Source organism: Pongo abelii, chromosome 9 (genome assembly GCF_028885655.2).
Source record: "Pongo abelii isolate AG06213 chromosome 9, NHGRI_mPonAbe1-v2.0_pri, whole genome shotgun sequence".
Classification (NCBI taxonomy): Eukaryota; Metazoa; Chordata; class Mammalia; order Primates; family Hominidae; genus Pongo; species Pongo abelii.
In genome coordinates this window covers 30,752,310-30,768,596 of record NC_071994.2, presented here as the reverse complement: position 1 = coordinate 30,768,596, position 16,287 = coordinate 30,752,310, and the positions used below count along the sequence as shown (strand labels likewise).

General features: G+C 49.5%; 1 protein-coding gene across 12 annotated transcripts in view; it reads left to right on the top strand.

Moving 5' to 3' along the window:
• The window catches only part of PRR5L (proline rich 5 like), an 87,450-nt gene extending 71,502 nt beyond the window's left edge, over nt 1-15,948 (top strand). For 11 of the 12 annotated variants that reach the window (XM_024254931.3, XM_009246465.4, XM_063728480.1 and 8 more), the window contains 2 exons: nt 1,939-2,065; nt 13,105-15,948. In XM_024254931.3, coding sequence (XP_024110699.1) covers nt 1,939-2,065; nt 13,105-13,499 — 522 coding nt within the window. In that variant the 3' untranslated portion in view covers nt 13,500-15,948. The remainder of the gene's footprint in view (nt 1-1,938; nt 2,066-13,104) is intronic. The other variant, XM_009246466.4, reaches the window with a different exon arrangement.
• The last annotated feature ends 339 nt before the right edge of the window (nt 15,949-16,287 follow it).

Below are 16,287 nucleotides of genomic sequence, written 5' to 3'. Positions count from 1 at the left end.
ACTTAGAATTGTCCATTCTCTTCCTAGACCTGTACTTTCCACAGTGCCAGGAGACCTGGGGCTGATATTTTTCAAAACTACCTGACCCTACTACAGAGAAAAGAGCTCTTTCTTAGGCCTTCAGCTCCGTCTTTTCTGTCGCTCTTCCACAATGTCCCTGACCCAACTCCACCCTTCCCAACACGTACAAATACTCCTACAGTGGGCCATGTGCTCTGCCTTCAAACTGCCCCAGTGAGAGGCAGAATCAGAGATATTGACCAGTGTGAAGATCTGTTTCCTCCCAGCTGATGCAGACAGGTCCTGAGACCACCGTAAGAATGGTGCATTCTCAGGGGCCCCAGCCAGGCAGGGTGTGCAGCCTGTGTTCAGAGGACCCTGAGCTTGGTTTTATTTTCTCCCATCACCATTTGACATTCTTAATGATTTTTTAACACGAGGCCCTGCATTTTCATTTTACGCTGGACCACACAAATTCCATAGCTGTTTGGCAGCCAAGCCAAGGGCTGAGGACAGCACCTTCCTAGAGAGCTGTGCACAAGCCAAGTTCTCAGCAACAACTTTTCTGAGAGAAAACCATCCAGCTCCAAATCACGTGTTCATTATCCATTTTCTTCCCACCTTTTGCCACTTCTCCTTTTTCTGTGGTCCCTCCCTGTTTAGCATGTGTGGAAGGTTTGGGAGAGAAGCCACTCATTTTCTCTGCATCTCTTCTGGCCCTGTTTCTACCTCCAAATCTGCACCATAGCCCCGTTCTCAGCCTCCTTGTATTGCCTGAAGCTGTGTCCTCTCTCCCCCAGCCCCTGGCCGCACCCACCTCTATGTAATGGTACCAAAAAGGGGCCAAGGAAGAGCCTGTTTCCTTGGCAGCTTACATCTCCCCCTGGGATTGCCAACATGCAGGAGTCAGCCCTTCCTGCCTCATTACCTGAACAGCTTCCCCTTCAATCCCTGAAACACCGCACTGGAGTGGAGTCTACTTTGAAAGTGAAAGTGATTTAGAGTCTACTCCATTTCGAGAATTTGCATGTTAACCCCTTGGGCTGGGCACAGCCCCACGGAGATTTGTTTCTTTCCTGGCCAGTCCCCTCTCCTGCCAGGTGGTCTTTGCTTCTTTGCAGCCCCTCAACATGACAGCATGTTTGAGTCCTTTCCAGCAAGAAGCTGAACTCCCCAGGAGTCTGCCAGTTTTCTAGAAAACATTGGTTACTGGCTCCTTTCTGGTTTTGACCATTCTTTACTCGGGGCTTAGCTTTGAGGACTCCTGTCATGCCGGGGTTTTTAATTGGCTCTTCATCTTGGTGCTAAAACTATTCCTGGCTGAAAAAGAATTATCCCTTTCTCTTACAGCCCTGAACTTTTCCATATTCTTTCCTCTCTTCTTTTCTAGCCTGTTAGCAAGTGGCAGAAGAGGGGATCAGAGCCAGATAGCCAGGGTTCCAGTTCAGGTTTTGCCATTTACTGGCTGTGTTTTTCTGCTGAAGGTATTTAAGCTCTCTGGGTCTTTAGTTCTTCATCCATAGAAGGGGGATAATAAGAGCACCTTCCTCTTTGCATTGTCAGGAGACCTCCGTACATTAATATATGTTAAATGTCTCTGTGCTGTTTATGAACCAGTCACGATGACAGTATGGGTAGGATTATTGTCTTTGAGACCAGCCAGATCTCAGCCTTGGAGGTGGGACACCCACACTGCATTGGTGGCCCAATGGGAGAGGCTGCTGTGGTACTAACCATGCACAGTTCTAATTGCAGTGACTCATGGCAAGTGACTAAGGCTTCAGGCCTCAGTTTCCTTCATCCTAATTGCAAGGATGCTGCCTGCCAGCAACACAGCCTTGTACATTAGAGGAGGACAATCAGGATTTGTTGAGTGGGAACCTGCTGGTCATGGCAATGAACACTGACCTTTGTGTATCTTGGCTGTTCATTTTCCAGAGTGTTCACGAGCCCACAGGCCCAAGTGAGAGTTATTTGCAACTGGAGGAGCTGGTGAAGCAAGTGGTTTCTCCTTTCCTCGACATCAGCGGGGACCGTAGCTTCTCAGGCCCCACGTACACGCTGGGTAAGGAGTGCAGCTCTCAGGTTGTCAAGAGGCCCGGTGATCATGATACCAGCACTGTTTAACTGAGCACTGTTTAACTGAGCACTGATACTAGCACTGTTTAACTGAGCACAGCCTTTTGCTTCCTGTGCGGGTCAGTGTAAATCCGTGCATCTTAAGCACTCACGTTCCTGGCCTCTGGAGGCTGCAGTAACCTTCTCCCCCTTGATGATTCCTCCCCAAGGACCGATACTGTGCCTTTGTGGTGGTGCTTGTCTGATCCACATCTTTGATCAGTGGCTTTGATCATTTTGGTGTGCCTAGGACATTAATCTTTCTGTATCTGACACCAGACACTGTGCTTTGTTACACCCTCCCTCTGGTTGAGTAGAGAAACCTCCTGTGATGGATTTCCCTTTGAAACCAACTGGAAATGTCAGGCCAACTTGTATGCATGGCCAGATGTTATCGAGTTGCTGTCTCCCACTCCATTTCTGTAGGTACCACCACATGGCAAGGAAAGGGGCTCTTGGATTTGGGGACAAATCCTGTTGGGGCCTTTTTTTGATGGCTGTAAACCTAGCATCAGTGAGTGTCAGGCTCTGTACCAGGCACTTCGGGAAATCTGGAGATGAATCAGATCTGTTCCTTCTCTCAGTGACACTGCAGTCTAGATGGGTTCAGTACAAATATCTCTATAATATAATACAAAATAGCTCTCAGACCAGTCTTTGTAGAAATAGCTGTATGATAAGGCTTCCAATAATAATAATAATAATAATAATAATAATAAACCCAGTTATTGTCTGAAATATAAACGCTCAAAATGCAGAAATGTTTTATTCATTGTTCTGTCCTCAGGAATGGTGCCTGGCATATAGTAGGCACTCAAAAAATGTTAGATGATGGGCAGCAACGGTACTTCAGGGCCAGGGGAGCCAGCACCCACAGAGAGATGCAGAGGCGGAAATGGATTACTCAAATTGGGAACCTGATGCCCCCTCTTCTCGCTTTAATGGAGTTGTAGTAGTTGAGCTTCAAAGAAAGGAGCGTCCTCCAGTGAGGTTCCTGCCCTTCCTGGGCCTCTCTACCACAGCAAGAGCCAGGGCCAGCTGGCAGTTTTCACCACCCTGCTCATGTTTTTCTGGAGACACCAGCTTAACCACAGCCACCACAGATCGGAGGGTGCTGGCCCCAGCCTGCTGCCTGCTGGTTCTTCTCCCTCCTCCCTCCCTTCCTCACTCATTCCTCCCAGGAGCTGGAATGAGCCAGAGTTTCAATGACACTGAAGGAAAACAGTCTTCTGCAGCCCCACTCTGAGCTGGGCGCCATGTTGCTGCGGTCTCCTGGAGCCCACCTTCCTGCTGGCTCAGCTCACTGAATTTGGGGGACAGGGGCATCCAGGGAGCTGTCAGGACGTCAGCAGGTTAGCTGGGCCATGGCAGGAACGCCACCATTGTTTGGGCCTAATGCCACTGTAGAGGAAGAAAAACAGTTTTTCTTCCAACTCTCTTAAGCTCTTAGTTGGAACAGACCCCTGTAACACATTAACAGGAGAAAAACAAACAGCAGCTTATTAATATTGTATGTTTCATACATACATGGGTCACACCCAGGGAGTTAGTAGTTCTTAAATACGTGGCTTTGAATTCCAGCTTATATAGCATCTTCAACAACAAAAAATAAATTTCTAGAGAAGTGACAAGGCAAAGAAAAACAACTTTGAGTCTTCAGGGGTGGCAGCTTGTGGCAAGGGAAATAGATGGCAGATAAGGGCTGGTTAGTGAGGCTTGTTCATGTAGGTTTCTCTGATGCCATTGCTGGCTGATAAGGGTCTAAAATTGTCTTCAGTGGTTAACCTTTGCTCTCCCTGGTAGAAGTGGGATGGGATACCGTTTGTCTTTATACATCTATATCCTGCCTTTAAGCAAATAGAGGGAGGACAGAGAGCTTCCTGTATCTGCTTCTTAACTGCCTTCAGTTCATAAATCCTTACGCCCAAGAGGCATATTTTGTGGTGGCATATTCTGGTGTCCTATCCCAGGAACAAGAGTCAATTGGGAAGTTTCTTCAGGGAGGACTCACTCTAAGAGGGGATAGCTCTAGCTTTCCAACTAAAATAAGAATAATGCACACTTTTGCCAAATTATAAAGCAAAGACTCAAGGTTTTATTCTTGTACCTAGGACAGTCCCTGCCTCTGGAGAGTTGTCGCACTAGGGGCGGGGAGGGAAGGATGTGACCCTCTTCTGGTTAATTTTAAATTATCATTTCAGCAAATGTGTACTAAGACCCTGTCCTGGCATGCTGGGTGGTGTTATAGATATATCTGTAAATGAAGCCAACCTATCCCTACCCTCCAGTGCACACAGTCCATGGAAGAAGTCACAAACAAGGCAGTGTCTCATCAGTGTACACATGTTCTGAGGGGGAAAGTACAGGGGCCACAGGTCCCAGGGCACAGGGACTTCATTTTGACTAGGGAATCAGGGAAGACTATCTGGAGGAAGTAATGATGTCTGTGATGGGACCTGCAGGATGAATATAAGTTAGCTGAGTAAACAGAGAGGGATGATTATCCCCAGGCCAAGGGGAGGACCTTGGGAGGGTTTGGAGGACAGGAGGTGAGCAAGAGGAAAGAGCGTTAGAGGAATTGAAAGGGCTTCAGAGTTGCAAGGAAGCTGATGGCAAGGGAAGCTACTGGACACAGACTTCGTCCTGGGCATGGTGCTGGCGGTGCTGGATGCTGGGCCATGGAGCAGACACTGCTGTTCCCAGGTTTACAGGGGAAGCAAGTGAGGATTAAGGTCACATGGAGCCAGGATTCCAATGCCTCAAGCTGTGGATACTTTATCAGCTGCCCCACATGCTCTACCATCACCCCCACCCCCACCCGCACTGACCGCTGCCAACTTTGAAGAGGTGACTTTATCAAGGGACAGCCCAAGAGGTGTTCCTTAGCCCAAGAAGGATCCTAAGCCAGATATTTCACCCCATGTCTCTGGATCCTAAGAAGCTAAAGTGGTCACAGGGGTGCCCATCCTGACTGAGGACACTGCTTTCCAGATAAAGAGAGGACTCTCAGGGCCTCCGTCTACCCCTTAGTAAAAGGTTTATTTTGCCTGTGGGAGGGGAGCGTTGAGATGGCTGGCTGAAGTAAAAACTAAGGAGTCGGGTTGGGGGTGATAAACCCCTTTACCTATGGGAGGGCTTTGCCGCAGCTCCCTTGGGCCAAGGATAGGTAGGCGTGGTCGCAGGTAGGCGTGGTCACAGGTAGGCGTGGTCACAGGCAGCGGGGGCCACCCATCCCCTCAGAAGCCACCACTCACGCTGGATTACTGACCAGGGTTTTGGCACGTAACTCATTCCATCCTGCAAGGTACTGTTGTGCTTTCAGTCTCCCGGTCACCTGCAGGGTAGGTGACCAGAGCCAGAGAAGCGGTTTATTCCCGGGGCTCCGCACTGCACTCACGCGCCCGCGCCTGTGTTTGACTGCACGAGGATTCCCGGGAGGTGTTCCTTCCTGCCAGCCCGGCCTCACCCCTGGGTATGCATAGGTCAGAGGCCCATGATGAGAGTGAGAGAATGTGTCCCCCTCTCCAAAGCAGCCACTTTTCTGCAACAGTGGGAGTTGGTGAGGGAGGAGGATGAGGATAGTGAAACTTTTTTTCAAAAGGCCGACTCCTCAGAGGCTGGCCTTTGCCCCATCTTTCAAGTCCCCGAAGTCTCCAGGCTGTTTCCCTGATGTTTGCAGGGCCCTCCAGAGCACACACTCAGCAGCACGCTCGACTTCTCCCACACAAAGGCCCTGGCCTCCCACAGGCCTCCGTCCATTGTGTCTCCCTGGGGGAGGGCCCTTCTCCTTCAGGATACTGTAACTTCTCTGCGTGACAAGCCAGCATTCACGGCTTTCAGGTGCCAGCCTGGAGAGGGACGCCCACCACGGGCTTGGTGTGCTGGGGTCACAATGGCCTTATTATGGCGGTCGCTCCGGTGGGGCCTGGCCAGGGAGCCTGGGAGATCAAAAGCCTGGGAACCAAGTCCCCAACAAAGGGCCCGAGGACGGCCTTATCCAGGCTTTGCTTCTCTCTGGGGGTTTGAAAGGAGCTGCTCTTGCTGGCTCCGGTGCAGGGGATGAATGCCAGTGAATGCCAGTGCTCAGCAGGGCTCCTGGTGAGTGAGGAGGGAATAAAGCCTCCCCTTGGCCTCACCCCGTGTGAAAGGGAAGAGGAGGAGGCAGAGGTGGCCTGGAGATGCCTGCTGAAATGGCAGGACCCGGCCCTCTTCCCGCTAAAAGGGCACCACTGCAAGGGAAGGGCTGGTTTGGAGCCCCAGGGGGTACCCACAGGATAATCAGTCCCTTAGTGGGAGATTCCCTTCCCTGGGTGACAGGGCCCTGCCTTCCTGGGAGCAAAGAAGAAAAAGGTTGGGGAGGAGAACAAGAAGGAAGAGTGTCGGTTGCTGTCTGCCAGCCCTGCGCCTGGCGTTCAGTTTTAAGGCCTCCCAAGGGGCCCAGCAGGCCTGACCTCCCAGTGGGGACACAGCTGACGCACTTGTCTGAGGCTTGGCTCTGGAGTCTGGCGGGAACTTAGCAAGGAAACGCTGTCTGCCCGGGGGACTCAACACAGCCTTGCGGTCCCTGTGGTCCTGGCTCTGCCCACACCCAATCTTGGGAATGAAAACATTCCACCCAGAAAGTAGAAGGAAGAGCTGTAGCCTCTCCTGTGAGTCATCAGCAGGGGGAGAGAGGCTGAGGCAGCTGTGCAGAGAGCAGGGCCTTGGAAACCACAAGAGCTGGGGCTCAGCTGTGTGGCCTGGAGCAACTTCTGAGCCACAGAGGGCTAAGCACAGAGGCCCTGTCCTTCTATTCAGGACCAGCAGGAGGAAGAAGCTGCCCTGTCTCAGGGAAGGGCCAGGTAGAGCTGCCTGCTATGTTATGGACGCCCAGCTAAAGGCGGCCTGGCGCCCATGGAATCACTCCCCGGGAAGGTTGTGTGTACCTCCCCAATCCCTCCCCTGGATCCCAAACCACATCCTTGGCCTTGCTTTGCTGTATTGCCGTGTCCTATTTCTCAGCCTTTCCCTTACACTGAGCTTGCTCATTGAGAGCAGGGATTTTGTATCCCAGGACCTGGCACAGACCTCTCCTGTGAGTGAGTGGTTCAGTCTGTAAGTCAAGCCTAGAGAATCACAGCCCATCTGAAATAGGCTTTCTTTGTGACTTCTCTTCCTTCTCCTCTGAATTTCCAGGGTGCTGTCGTCTGTATCTCCGACCTGACATTTGCCACACTGACCTGTTCTAACAGTTATTTGTGTGTGTGGGTCATGAGCTGGGCCTGCGCTGTCAGCTCTGGGTTTGAGTCCTGGTTTCATCACTAACTATGACTGTAGTTATTCCACATCTCAACTTCAGGTTCTTCTGCAAAGTGGTTAGAAGCCATCAGTGGAACACCTCCTTTTTGGTTCAGTACCTAGCATATCATAGATGCTCAGTAAATAGTTGCTCCTAAGAACTCTTGCCCCTGACATGTGAACATACATGCATGGAGGTACACAAGTGCGCTAGGCTCAAGCCCATGTTGGGGGCCCCACATCAGATTTATGTTTCTTTTCTTCTCTGCAGCTAGTGTAGCATTTTGCATGTACAGGTGGTAGTGTTTGTTGAAGGTGGGGACAGGTGGTGTTGCGGTCTCCTCCTCCAGGGCAGCCCCCCTCACTCTGGCTCCAGCTCTTGGCCTGTGAGCAGCCAGAGTGGCTTCTCTTGTCCATTTGCTGCCTGGGCCCTCCAAGGATCATTGGAGACACCTTTCCCTGGCTCATCCCAGTGGGTCGGGACCTGCGGAAATCATCAGACGAATTCTCATTTCCTACAAAGATGCTGCATGTGTCTGCCAAGCAAGTTGATTTCCTGTTCTCTCGATTTACCCTCTGTCCTCTCTGGTCCCAGCCTTTCTTCCAAGTTTCAGCCATATTATAAAATCTAACATCAATACTGTATCTTTCCAGATACCCCTTCCCCAAAGAGAGGAGTCCCCCATACTCTTATAAAACATTATCGAGGCCGGGTGCAGTGGCTCACACCTGTAATCCCAGCACTTTGGGAGGCCGAGGCGGGCGGATCACGAGGTCAGGAGTTCGAGACCATCCTGGCTAACACGGTGAAACCCTGTCTCTACTAAAAATACAAAAAAATTAGCTGGGCGTGGTGGTGGGCGCCTGTAGTCCCAGCTACTCTGGAGGCTGAGGCAGGAGAATGGCATGAACCCAGTAGGCGGCGCTTGTAGTGAGCCAAGATCGTGCCACTGCACTCCAGCCTGGGCAACACAGCGAGACTCCGTCTCAAAAACACAAAAAACAAACGTCGAAATCTCTAGCAACATTAGAAATAATGTCACTACTGTCTACCTCTTTGACCCTACCCTTTGCACAAACCCCTCCTGGCAGGTAGGTACCCAGTCTCAGAGGCCCAGCCATCTGCATGCAGCAAATGCTCCCCAGACAGGTCTCGTCCCATCTCCTGCTAGACTGGTTGTAGGGTTCAGGTCCCAACATGGGTTTCCCAACAGCAATCTGAAGTGTGTATTTCTATCAGCAGTGAGAGAGAAATGAATTGTTCTTAAGGGCATTTTTTTTTTAAGGACAGTTTTTCAATGGGATCCTTGCTGCTTTGAACTCTTCTGGTGCTTGTTTTATAGTTATTGATTTCAGAGATCATAAAAGTAATACAGGTTATTATAAGAATGTGGGAACATTATAGAAATGTGTAACTTGGAGAGTACGAGCGTCCATGCTTCAGAAAGAACCGCTGCCAATGCCTGGCGTATTCTTGGTTGCTCCTTGGCGTTTTGTCTCTTATCTCCAAAGAGGGGCGCCAGGGTCAGCTTCTTGTCTAGCATCTGCTGGGGGGCAGTGTTTGCTATTACTTGACTTCAGTGGGTGGGCCACTTCAAGGAACATGTCTTCTGAGGGCAGCAGTAATCCTCTGAGACACAGCAGCATGTAGTGGGGGAAGTGTGGGCACTGCCACCTAGAACCCAAGAGAGCCGGGGCTGAGCCTCAGTCTTCCTCATCTGTGCAGTGGGCATACTGAGAACAACTCTGTTTTGGTGGGAGATTGGGACTAAACAGCGAGAATCATGGGTGGCAACACACTCTACACTCTAAATTCTATGTATTATCCTTTGATTTTGAAAAATTGTTATTGTTACCACCAAATAGGCCCCTTGGGCTTCTGAGTCAGTAGACTCAAGATTTAGTCCAAAGAGTTAGAATTTCATTCTCTTCATTATTTATACAAACACACAACAGTCCGATGACAGGAGCTGCTGTGAGCTTTGCAGATGGATGTGGGCAGGTCTTGCTGTGATCTCCTTCCGGGAGCATGGGCTCTGGAAGTGGCTGACACCCGTGTCTAGGGCCCTCCAGATCCACTGGAAGAGCAGAGAGTAAAGGAAAGCAGCATGAGCCACGTGGGCCCATGGGCCAGTCTGTGAACAGCATGGTTTGCTTTCCTCTTGGAAAGTGGGGTGTTCCCCCTCCTGTCCGAGTGTGGTGGAAATACTGATACCATCGGGCCCCACTCCCTTTCTCCCCACAGCACTGTCCTGCCTGGCTGGCAGAGGGAACACCTTTCTCTTGGGTCTTCAGGGTGTCAGAGATATGGGCACTGTGGAAGGCAGGGACAGGTGAAATGGTGTGTGTGATTGGGAAGCTGGGGAGAGGTGTGCTCTGGCAGAAAGGGAGGCTGAAGAGAAGGCCCAGAACAGAACCCACCCATCCCCCAGCCCTCTGAAGCTGTGTTTCTCCCATGGCCGTGCCTTCAAATTCACTCTCTCCCAGGCCAGACCTGTTGCAGTGGCTGGACCATCCCACGCCTCTGCCTCTCTCAGGTCCGGAGCCGCTCAGCTTGTGACATGATACCAGGCCTAGGTGGCAGAGGAGGCAGCACTGCCTCAAGAGGAGCATGGGTTGGGGGACTTCTCTGGGACCAAGGGACCCAGCCTTGTCATGGTGCTTACTGTATTCCAAACTCTGTGCAGGTTTCTGCCCTAGCGCAGCCCATGTGAAGGTGGGAGAGCAGAGTCCCTGGGAGCTGGGGTGTCACTGTCAGATTTGCTTCCTTTCTTGGGACTCTACTCCCCAGGCTTCAGTTACCTGAGCGTTTTGGTTCTTCTCCTGCCTCTCTGACCCACCCTAGGGTTTCCTTCCTTCTGGAAAGGCAGTGGGGCTCACCTGGTTTTTGGAGGCTGCTGTTTGTGCTCCAGTCCCAGCTTTGCCTCTTCTTTGCAATGTTGAACAAGTTATTTAACCTCTCCGTGCTTTAGTTTCCCCATCTGTAAAGTGGCAGTGGTGATAACAGTACCCACCTCACTGGGTTGAGAGGATTTAATTATTCACAGATACAAGATGCTCAGATCAGCACCCAGCATTCTTAAGTGCTATCCTGTGTGTTAGCTGTTAATACTTTAGCCCCTCTGAAAGTAGTGCTGTTAGCCCCTCTCATTTTATCCATCCAGCATAGGTGTACACACGGGAATAATGTAGTCCTTTACCCATCTTCATTTTCAGAGAGGTCACATTTACTCGGAGGGCCCCAGCCATTACTAAGTTCCAGAGGACTTTGATTTTCATATCCTAAAATGTTTTCTTCTTATCATAAAATGCCCACATATGGAATGAAAATTTTAAAGACATATCAATAAAAAGATAATGAAATTTTAAAAATCACCGGGTAATACCTTTACCCAGAGATGATAACCAGATATTTTGATGTAGCCTTTCCCAGTTTTTATACATAGGTGTGGTGGGTGAATACAACACCCAGTGTAACCCCAGTTTTGCTTAAAAAGGGACAAAATGCATGTAATACTGTTGTTTATATTCTGCTTTTGTCAGCAAATATTATCAACATTTCTCACTGTCCTTAAATATTTGAAAATGACCAAATTTCTGTCTTTAGACATAAACTTCTTTTCCCAGCTCAAAACTGCATGTCTGTCGGCCGGTGGAGGTTGCCCCTTCAGCATCTCAGACGCGATGTGGCCAGGACCCCGCGCTGGGTCTCACGAGCTGCCTCCTCTGCATCCTCCCCATTCTTCGCCCCTCCCCCAAGTCTGCCGTTCCCTTGTTCCGTCCCACAGCTCCTCCTCCCTGCCCCGCTCCCACAATCTCTTAGTTGTGGGGTTCTGTAGTATCTCTGTAGTATCTCTGTGGTGTCTCCAGCGGTCATCCTCCTCACCTTACTCTCATCACCACAACTCTATTTCCTTTCCTGATCGCCTCTCACCTTGACACTGATGTTAGCATTACCTTTTTTCATATGCGATACCTACTTATTATAGAATATAATACCCGAGTCTTCTCCCTGGCTTTCCTCGCTGCTGGCCTTGCTGGCTCCAGCCCATTCTGCCACACTTCTGCCCAAGGAAGCTTCCTGAGCACAGCCCATCCCGCCCTATGACCTTCGATGTTAACTGCGTCCCCGCAGCTCTGCTGTGACCTGGTACCACAGGTGCTTCCATCTGCCTGCCCGGTCACCTCTCCACTGTCTCCTGGAGTCTGTTCCAGCCAGGCTGTGACCTGATGGTGCACCTGTCTCAGCAGCTTTCTCAGGCTGCTGCCATTACTTAGAACTCTGTCACCCCTTTCCCACTTCTGGGAGTTCTGCCATCCTAAAGGTCCATCTCCAGTGTACATCCTCCAGGCAAGTTTCCTATCTCCAGATGGGCATGCTTTTTCCGGCCCTTGAAGCCCCTCCACTTGGCTCATCCTTCCCTTAAGGTATTTCACCTACCCTAGTTATCTGTGGGCCTTGGATGGGCAGCTAGAAGAGCAAGGGTCTGGAGAGAGACAGACCTTGTTTGAGTCCCAGCTTAAACTACCTTCTATCTATATGACCTTGGGCAAGCTCTTCCCTCTCTGAGACTCAGTTTTCTCATTTGGAAAGTGGAAACTGATACTATACCATGACTTAGGTTCAGTTCTGGGGAGGATTCAAAAGATAAAATGTCTAGGTTTAGCACAGTTTCTGGAATGTGATGAGAATTCAAAAGCAGCAGTTTAGGCTGGACTTGGTGGCTCACACCTTTAATCCCAGCACTTTGGGAGGCTGAGGCGGATGGATCACCTGAGGTCAGGAGTTCAGGACCACCCTGGCCAACATGGTGAAACCCTGTCTCTAGTAAAAATACAAAAATTAGCTGGGCATGGTGGTGGGCGCCTGTAGTCCCAGCAACTCAGGAGGCTGAGGCGGGAGAATCACTTGAACCCGGGAAGCGGTGGTTGCAGTAAGCTGAGATCACACCATTTACACTCCAGCCTGGGTAACAAGAGCAAAACTGTCTCAAAAAAAACAAAAGGCAGCAGTTTTGTAATTAGTATCCAGCCTTCCTGTGTCTGCCTCCTTGGGGTGATCCATGGAACCTAGCCTGTTCTTTGATGATGCTAAAGGCTGTCTGAGTCCAGGAGAATTGACTTGAACAGAACATAGGTCTGAGACCCTTGACCTGGCAGGAGATAAGGGCCATTGATAGTCGTGGTTCTGTATGATTTGCAAGATAGTCCTGCTACCTTGGGTTTGACAACTGAGGTAACTCCCCAGTTATCTCTTCCTCTGGATTTCAGCTTATGAAGACTCTTTTATGTCACCTGTTGGCACGGGAGAGGCCACTCCTGCAGGAAGCCAGGGTGCTTCTTTTGGAATGCCCAGGTCCTCAGAGGACATTGATTGAAAGGGAATTTTAGGGCAAATCCAATGAAGCTCAGGCAGTGGCTGAGAAACACACCAGATTCCCTTGAATCTGTCAAGGAAAGTCTATTGGTGACCACCTAATATGTGGGGTAGGGTTGGTTACAGGCAGGATCTGGCATAAACAGGTAAAGTTGCAAGGGAAACATTTAGGTATCACCAGATTCCTCCCTTGCATTGTAGCAGGGCTGCACCTAAGAGCTGCTCCTAAAGGTTGAGCCACCACCTTGTTCTTTTCCCCCAGTTGGATTAGGAGCTTTTGAGCACCAATACCCCCTCCCCAATAACAGTCTTTGCTGATTTTTCTCTTGCAGCCAGGCGGCACTCCAGGGTCCGGCCCAAGGTGACTGTCCTGAACTATGCCTCCCCGATAACCGCAGTCAGCCGGCCACTGAATGAGATGGTCTTGACCCCACTGACAGAGCAGGAGGGGGAAGCCTACCTGGAGAAGTGTGGCAGCGTGCGGCGGCACACGGTGGCCAATGCCCACTCGGACATCCAGCTGCTGGCCATGGCCACCATGATGCACTCAGGCCTGGGGGAGGAGGCCAGCAGTGAGAACAAGTGCCTGCTCCTGCCACCCAGCTTCCCCCCACCCCACCGGCAGTGCTCCAGTGAACCCAACATCACCGACAGCCCTGACGGACTGGAGGAGGGGGCCAGGGGCAGCCAGGAGGGCTCGGAGCTGAACTGTGCTTCCCTCAGCTGAGTCGCCACCCCTGGGCCTTTCCATCTCCTGTTTTGCAACCAGGATGAGGACCCCTCCATCTCCACGGATTACCGAGGGAGGGCTCTTGCTTTATGCGATGCTGCCTTATTTCTTTTAGGGTACTGTCCTGGTCAAAATGACCTAAGGGGAAACTGTTGTTGTAAACCTCTTTATTTTGGTGACTGTGACCACTTCTTTGTAGCCACCAATTGTAGTGACCAATTGCCTAATGGTCACTTTCTGACTCCAGCCTTGCCAGCCTGACTCAGATCCTCATCTCTGGGCCTTTCTCCCTCCGATGTTGGACTGCCTGATGCTCCCAATGACATATCCAATGCTCCTGGCATTTCTGGAGCAGGAGGTTGTCAGGACAACACATACAACCACCAAGCATGTGTTGGCCTTTGGAGTTCCCCTTTAGGTTCCTAGTGATGTGGAGGTTTATGGGTGAAAAATTAGTGGAGAGGGAACTCCTCTCCCCCATTTTGTGTAGAGTGAAAATAGCCTGAAGCCCCTACTCAGCAGGGCTCTGGGAATGTGCCTTCCTTATTTTAGTTTCAGAATTGCTGGGAAAGTTACCCCACTGGCGGGTGAGGATCTATCCTCGCCTACATCCAGATCCTATGTGCTGCTTGCACAGAGGCCTTTGGCTTTTGACCCAGGAGGGCCGCAAGGCTGGAGCTGCCCTGTCTTTCATTGAGCCTCAGCATTTCCCTCTCAGGCTTCCTCTCAAGCTCAAGGAACTCACCCCTAGATAAGAAGCTGGTGCCTCTTGTCTCTCTCATTTCAGAAACGGACTTTCTCATCATGCTTTCCTATGGTGGGTATGAGGGGCCAGCTGATACCAACCAACTGGCCTGTATCTGGATTTGACTTGAATTTTTAAAATGTGTATCGTTTCAAAAAAAATGTTTGCAAATTTTGCACATAGGATCTTGCACTGTTCATTTCCAATGGGGTGAGTCTTCACACTAAAAACACAAGCAGAGCTCCTGGGAAAAGAGACTGGAAGTGGTTCAGGATAAAGATCCATGGTGGGCAGGGCTCTTAGGTCATAGAGCTCTAGAAGCAGCTGGACTTGAATCCACAATGGCTTGTGTAAATTTGTAAATTTCATGGTTTCTAGGAAAAGCTGCATTGGGGTGGGGAGACCCAGTTTTCCTCATAGGCAGAGGATTCTCCAGGAAGCATGGAAAATGGAATGTTTCCATGCTTTACGGTGTGGGGAGAGAGGGGAGATGTGGGCAGGACCTTTTGGAAGGATGTTTATTCTCTGTGGTTAAAGAAATGCCAAGAATTTCTAGCATGTGAAGCACTTGGGGGCAGCAGGCCTTGGCACGGTGCTGCATCCTCCTACTGCTCCCTCCAGGTCTGGGGGCTTTTATCCACCTTGAATCCCTATCCTCCTCTTTGTAGTTGTCGGTCTCACTGATAACAGCTCCAGAAAAAAAGACAAGGCTCCCCCTCTGACCCTTCCTGTTGGTATTTATGAAATCTCAAAGAGATGAGCCACCTTGGCTTCCAATATGGCAAGAGGGTCCTGGGAGAAGGTGAAGATCAGTCTAAGCTGCCATGGTGATGAGACCTTCTCATTTAACTCTTGATGGCATTTCCCTTCTGGGTGAAGATTTGAAATATGATTAGAATTGTGCTCTTGATGGCTGGGAATTTAGAAATTATTTTAAGAGTTATTTCATTTTCATCCTAAGAGCGATGGGAGAGATGTCCAAAAGAGATCTGCTGATCTGCTGAGAATTTCAAACAAAAAAATAATCTCTCTCTATGTATGTGTTGGATAAAGTCTACGGATTGACTGACTAACATGCATTAGCAAATGGAGCATCAGTAGGTAGCAACATGATAATTTATGTAACTGATAGCTTCTGTCCTTATTAGTACACTTAACATTTGAGACTAGTATTTATTGATCCAGGCAAAGTAATTAATCATGCTTGGGCTTACTTTTTCAGTTTGTAAGGTTAAGCATATGTGCATGCGTGCGTGTGTATATAAACGCCTTTTCCATGTCTTAAATGTCCCTGATGAGGAGAGCAGTCACCAATTAAATATATAAGCTCTTAAAATGAGAATGGAAGTGTCAGTATAGACCCAGTGTACTTAATTGCTGATGACTGTTAGCCAGTTTACAACTTTACCATCGATGTACACATTTGATATTCGTGCAGTAAATAGACTGTACCTATAAAAATTTTATTGATGTTTATGGTCATGTTAGCTATCAGAGAGCTATTGGAAGAGTGATAGCTGAGGTGTTCTTAACCACTTTTTCTCTCCTAGATTCATTTTCATTATTTATGCTAGGATTTTCTTATGGTTGATATTTGATGACAAGAAGCAATCCTGACTCTTCAAGTGAGCTCACAGAAACCTTTCATGTTGTCTGTTTCCAAAATGGATTCAATAAACAACAAACATTTTGTCCATGTTACCCTATTCTCATGCTGGGTGCCCCAAGGGTGTCTTGATCGAATTTGCAAGTATAGCAGTCAAATTAGATCTTTTTTTTATTTTCCTCAAATTAGAGCTTGATGCATCCTTCCCTCAGACTCCCTGCCCCAACTTCTGCCTCCTCTTGTTGCCTCTACTCCACAGTCAGACAGCAGCCTTAGCTCAGCCAGTCTTCCCTGGGTTTTGTTTGCAATCCTGGACTGGATTGGCAACTCATTTCCTGGAGAAACAGATTGTGGAGCTAGAAAATACTGAAAAAAGTCTGAGAAGCCAACACTTTTTCTAAAACCAGCTTGGCCTTTCTTCCCAGAGTATTTGA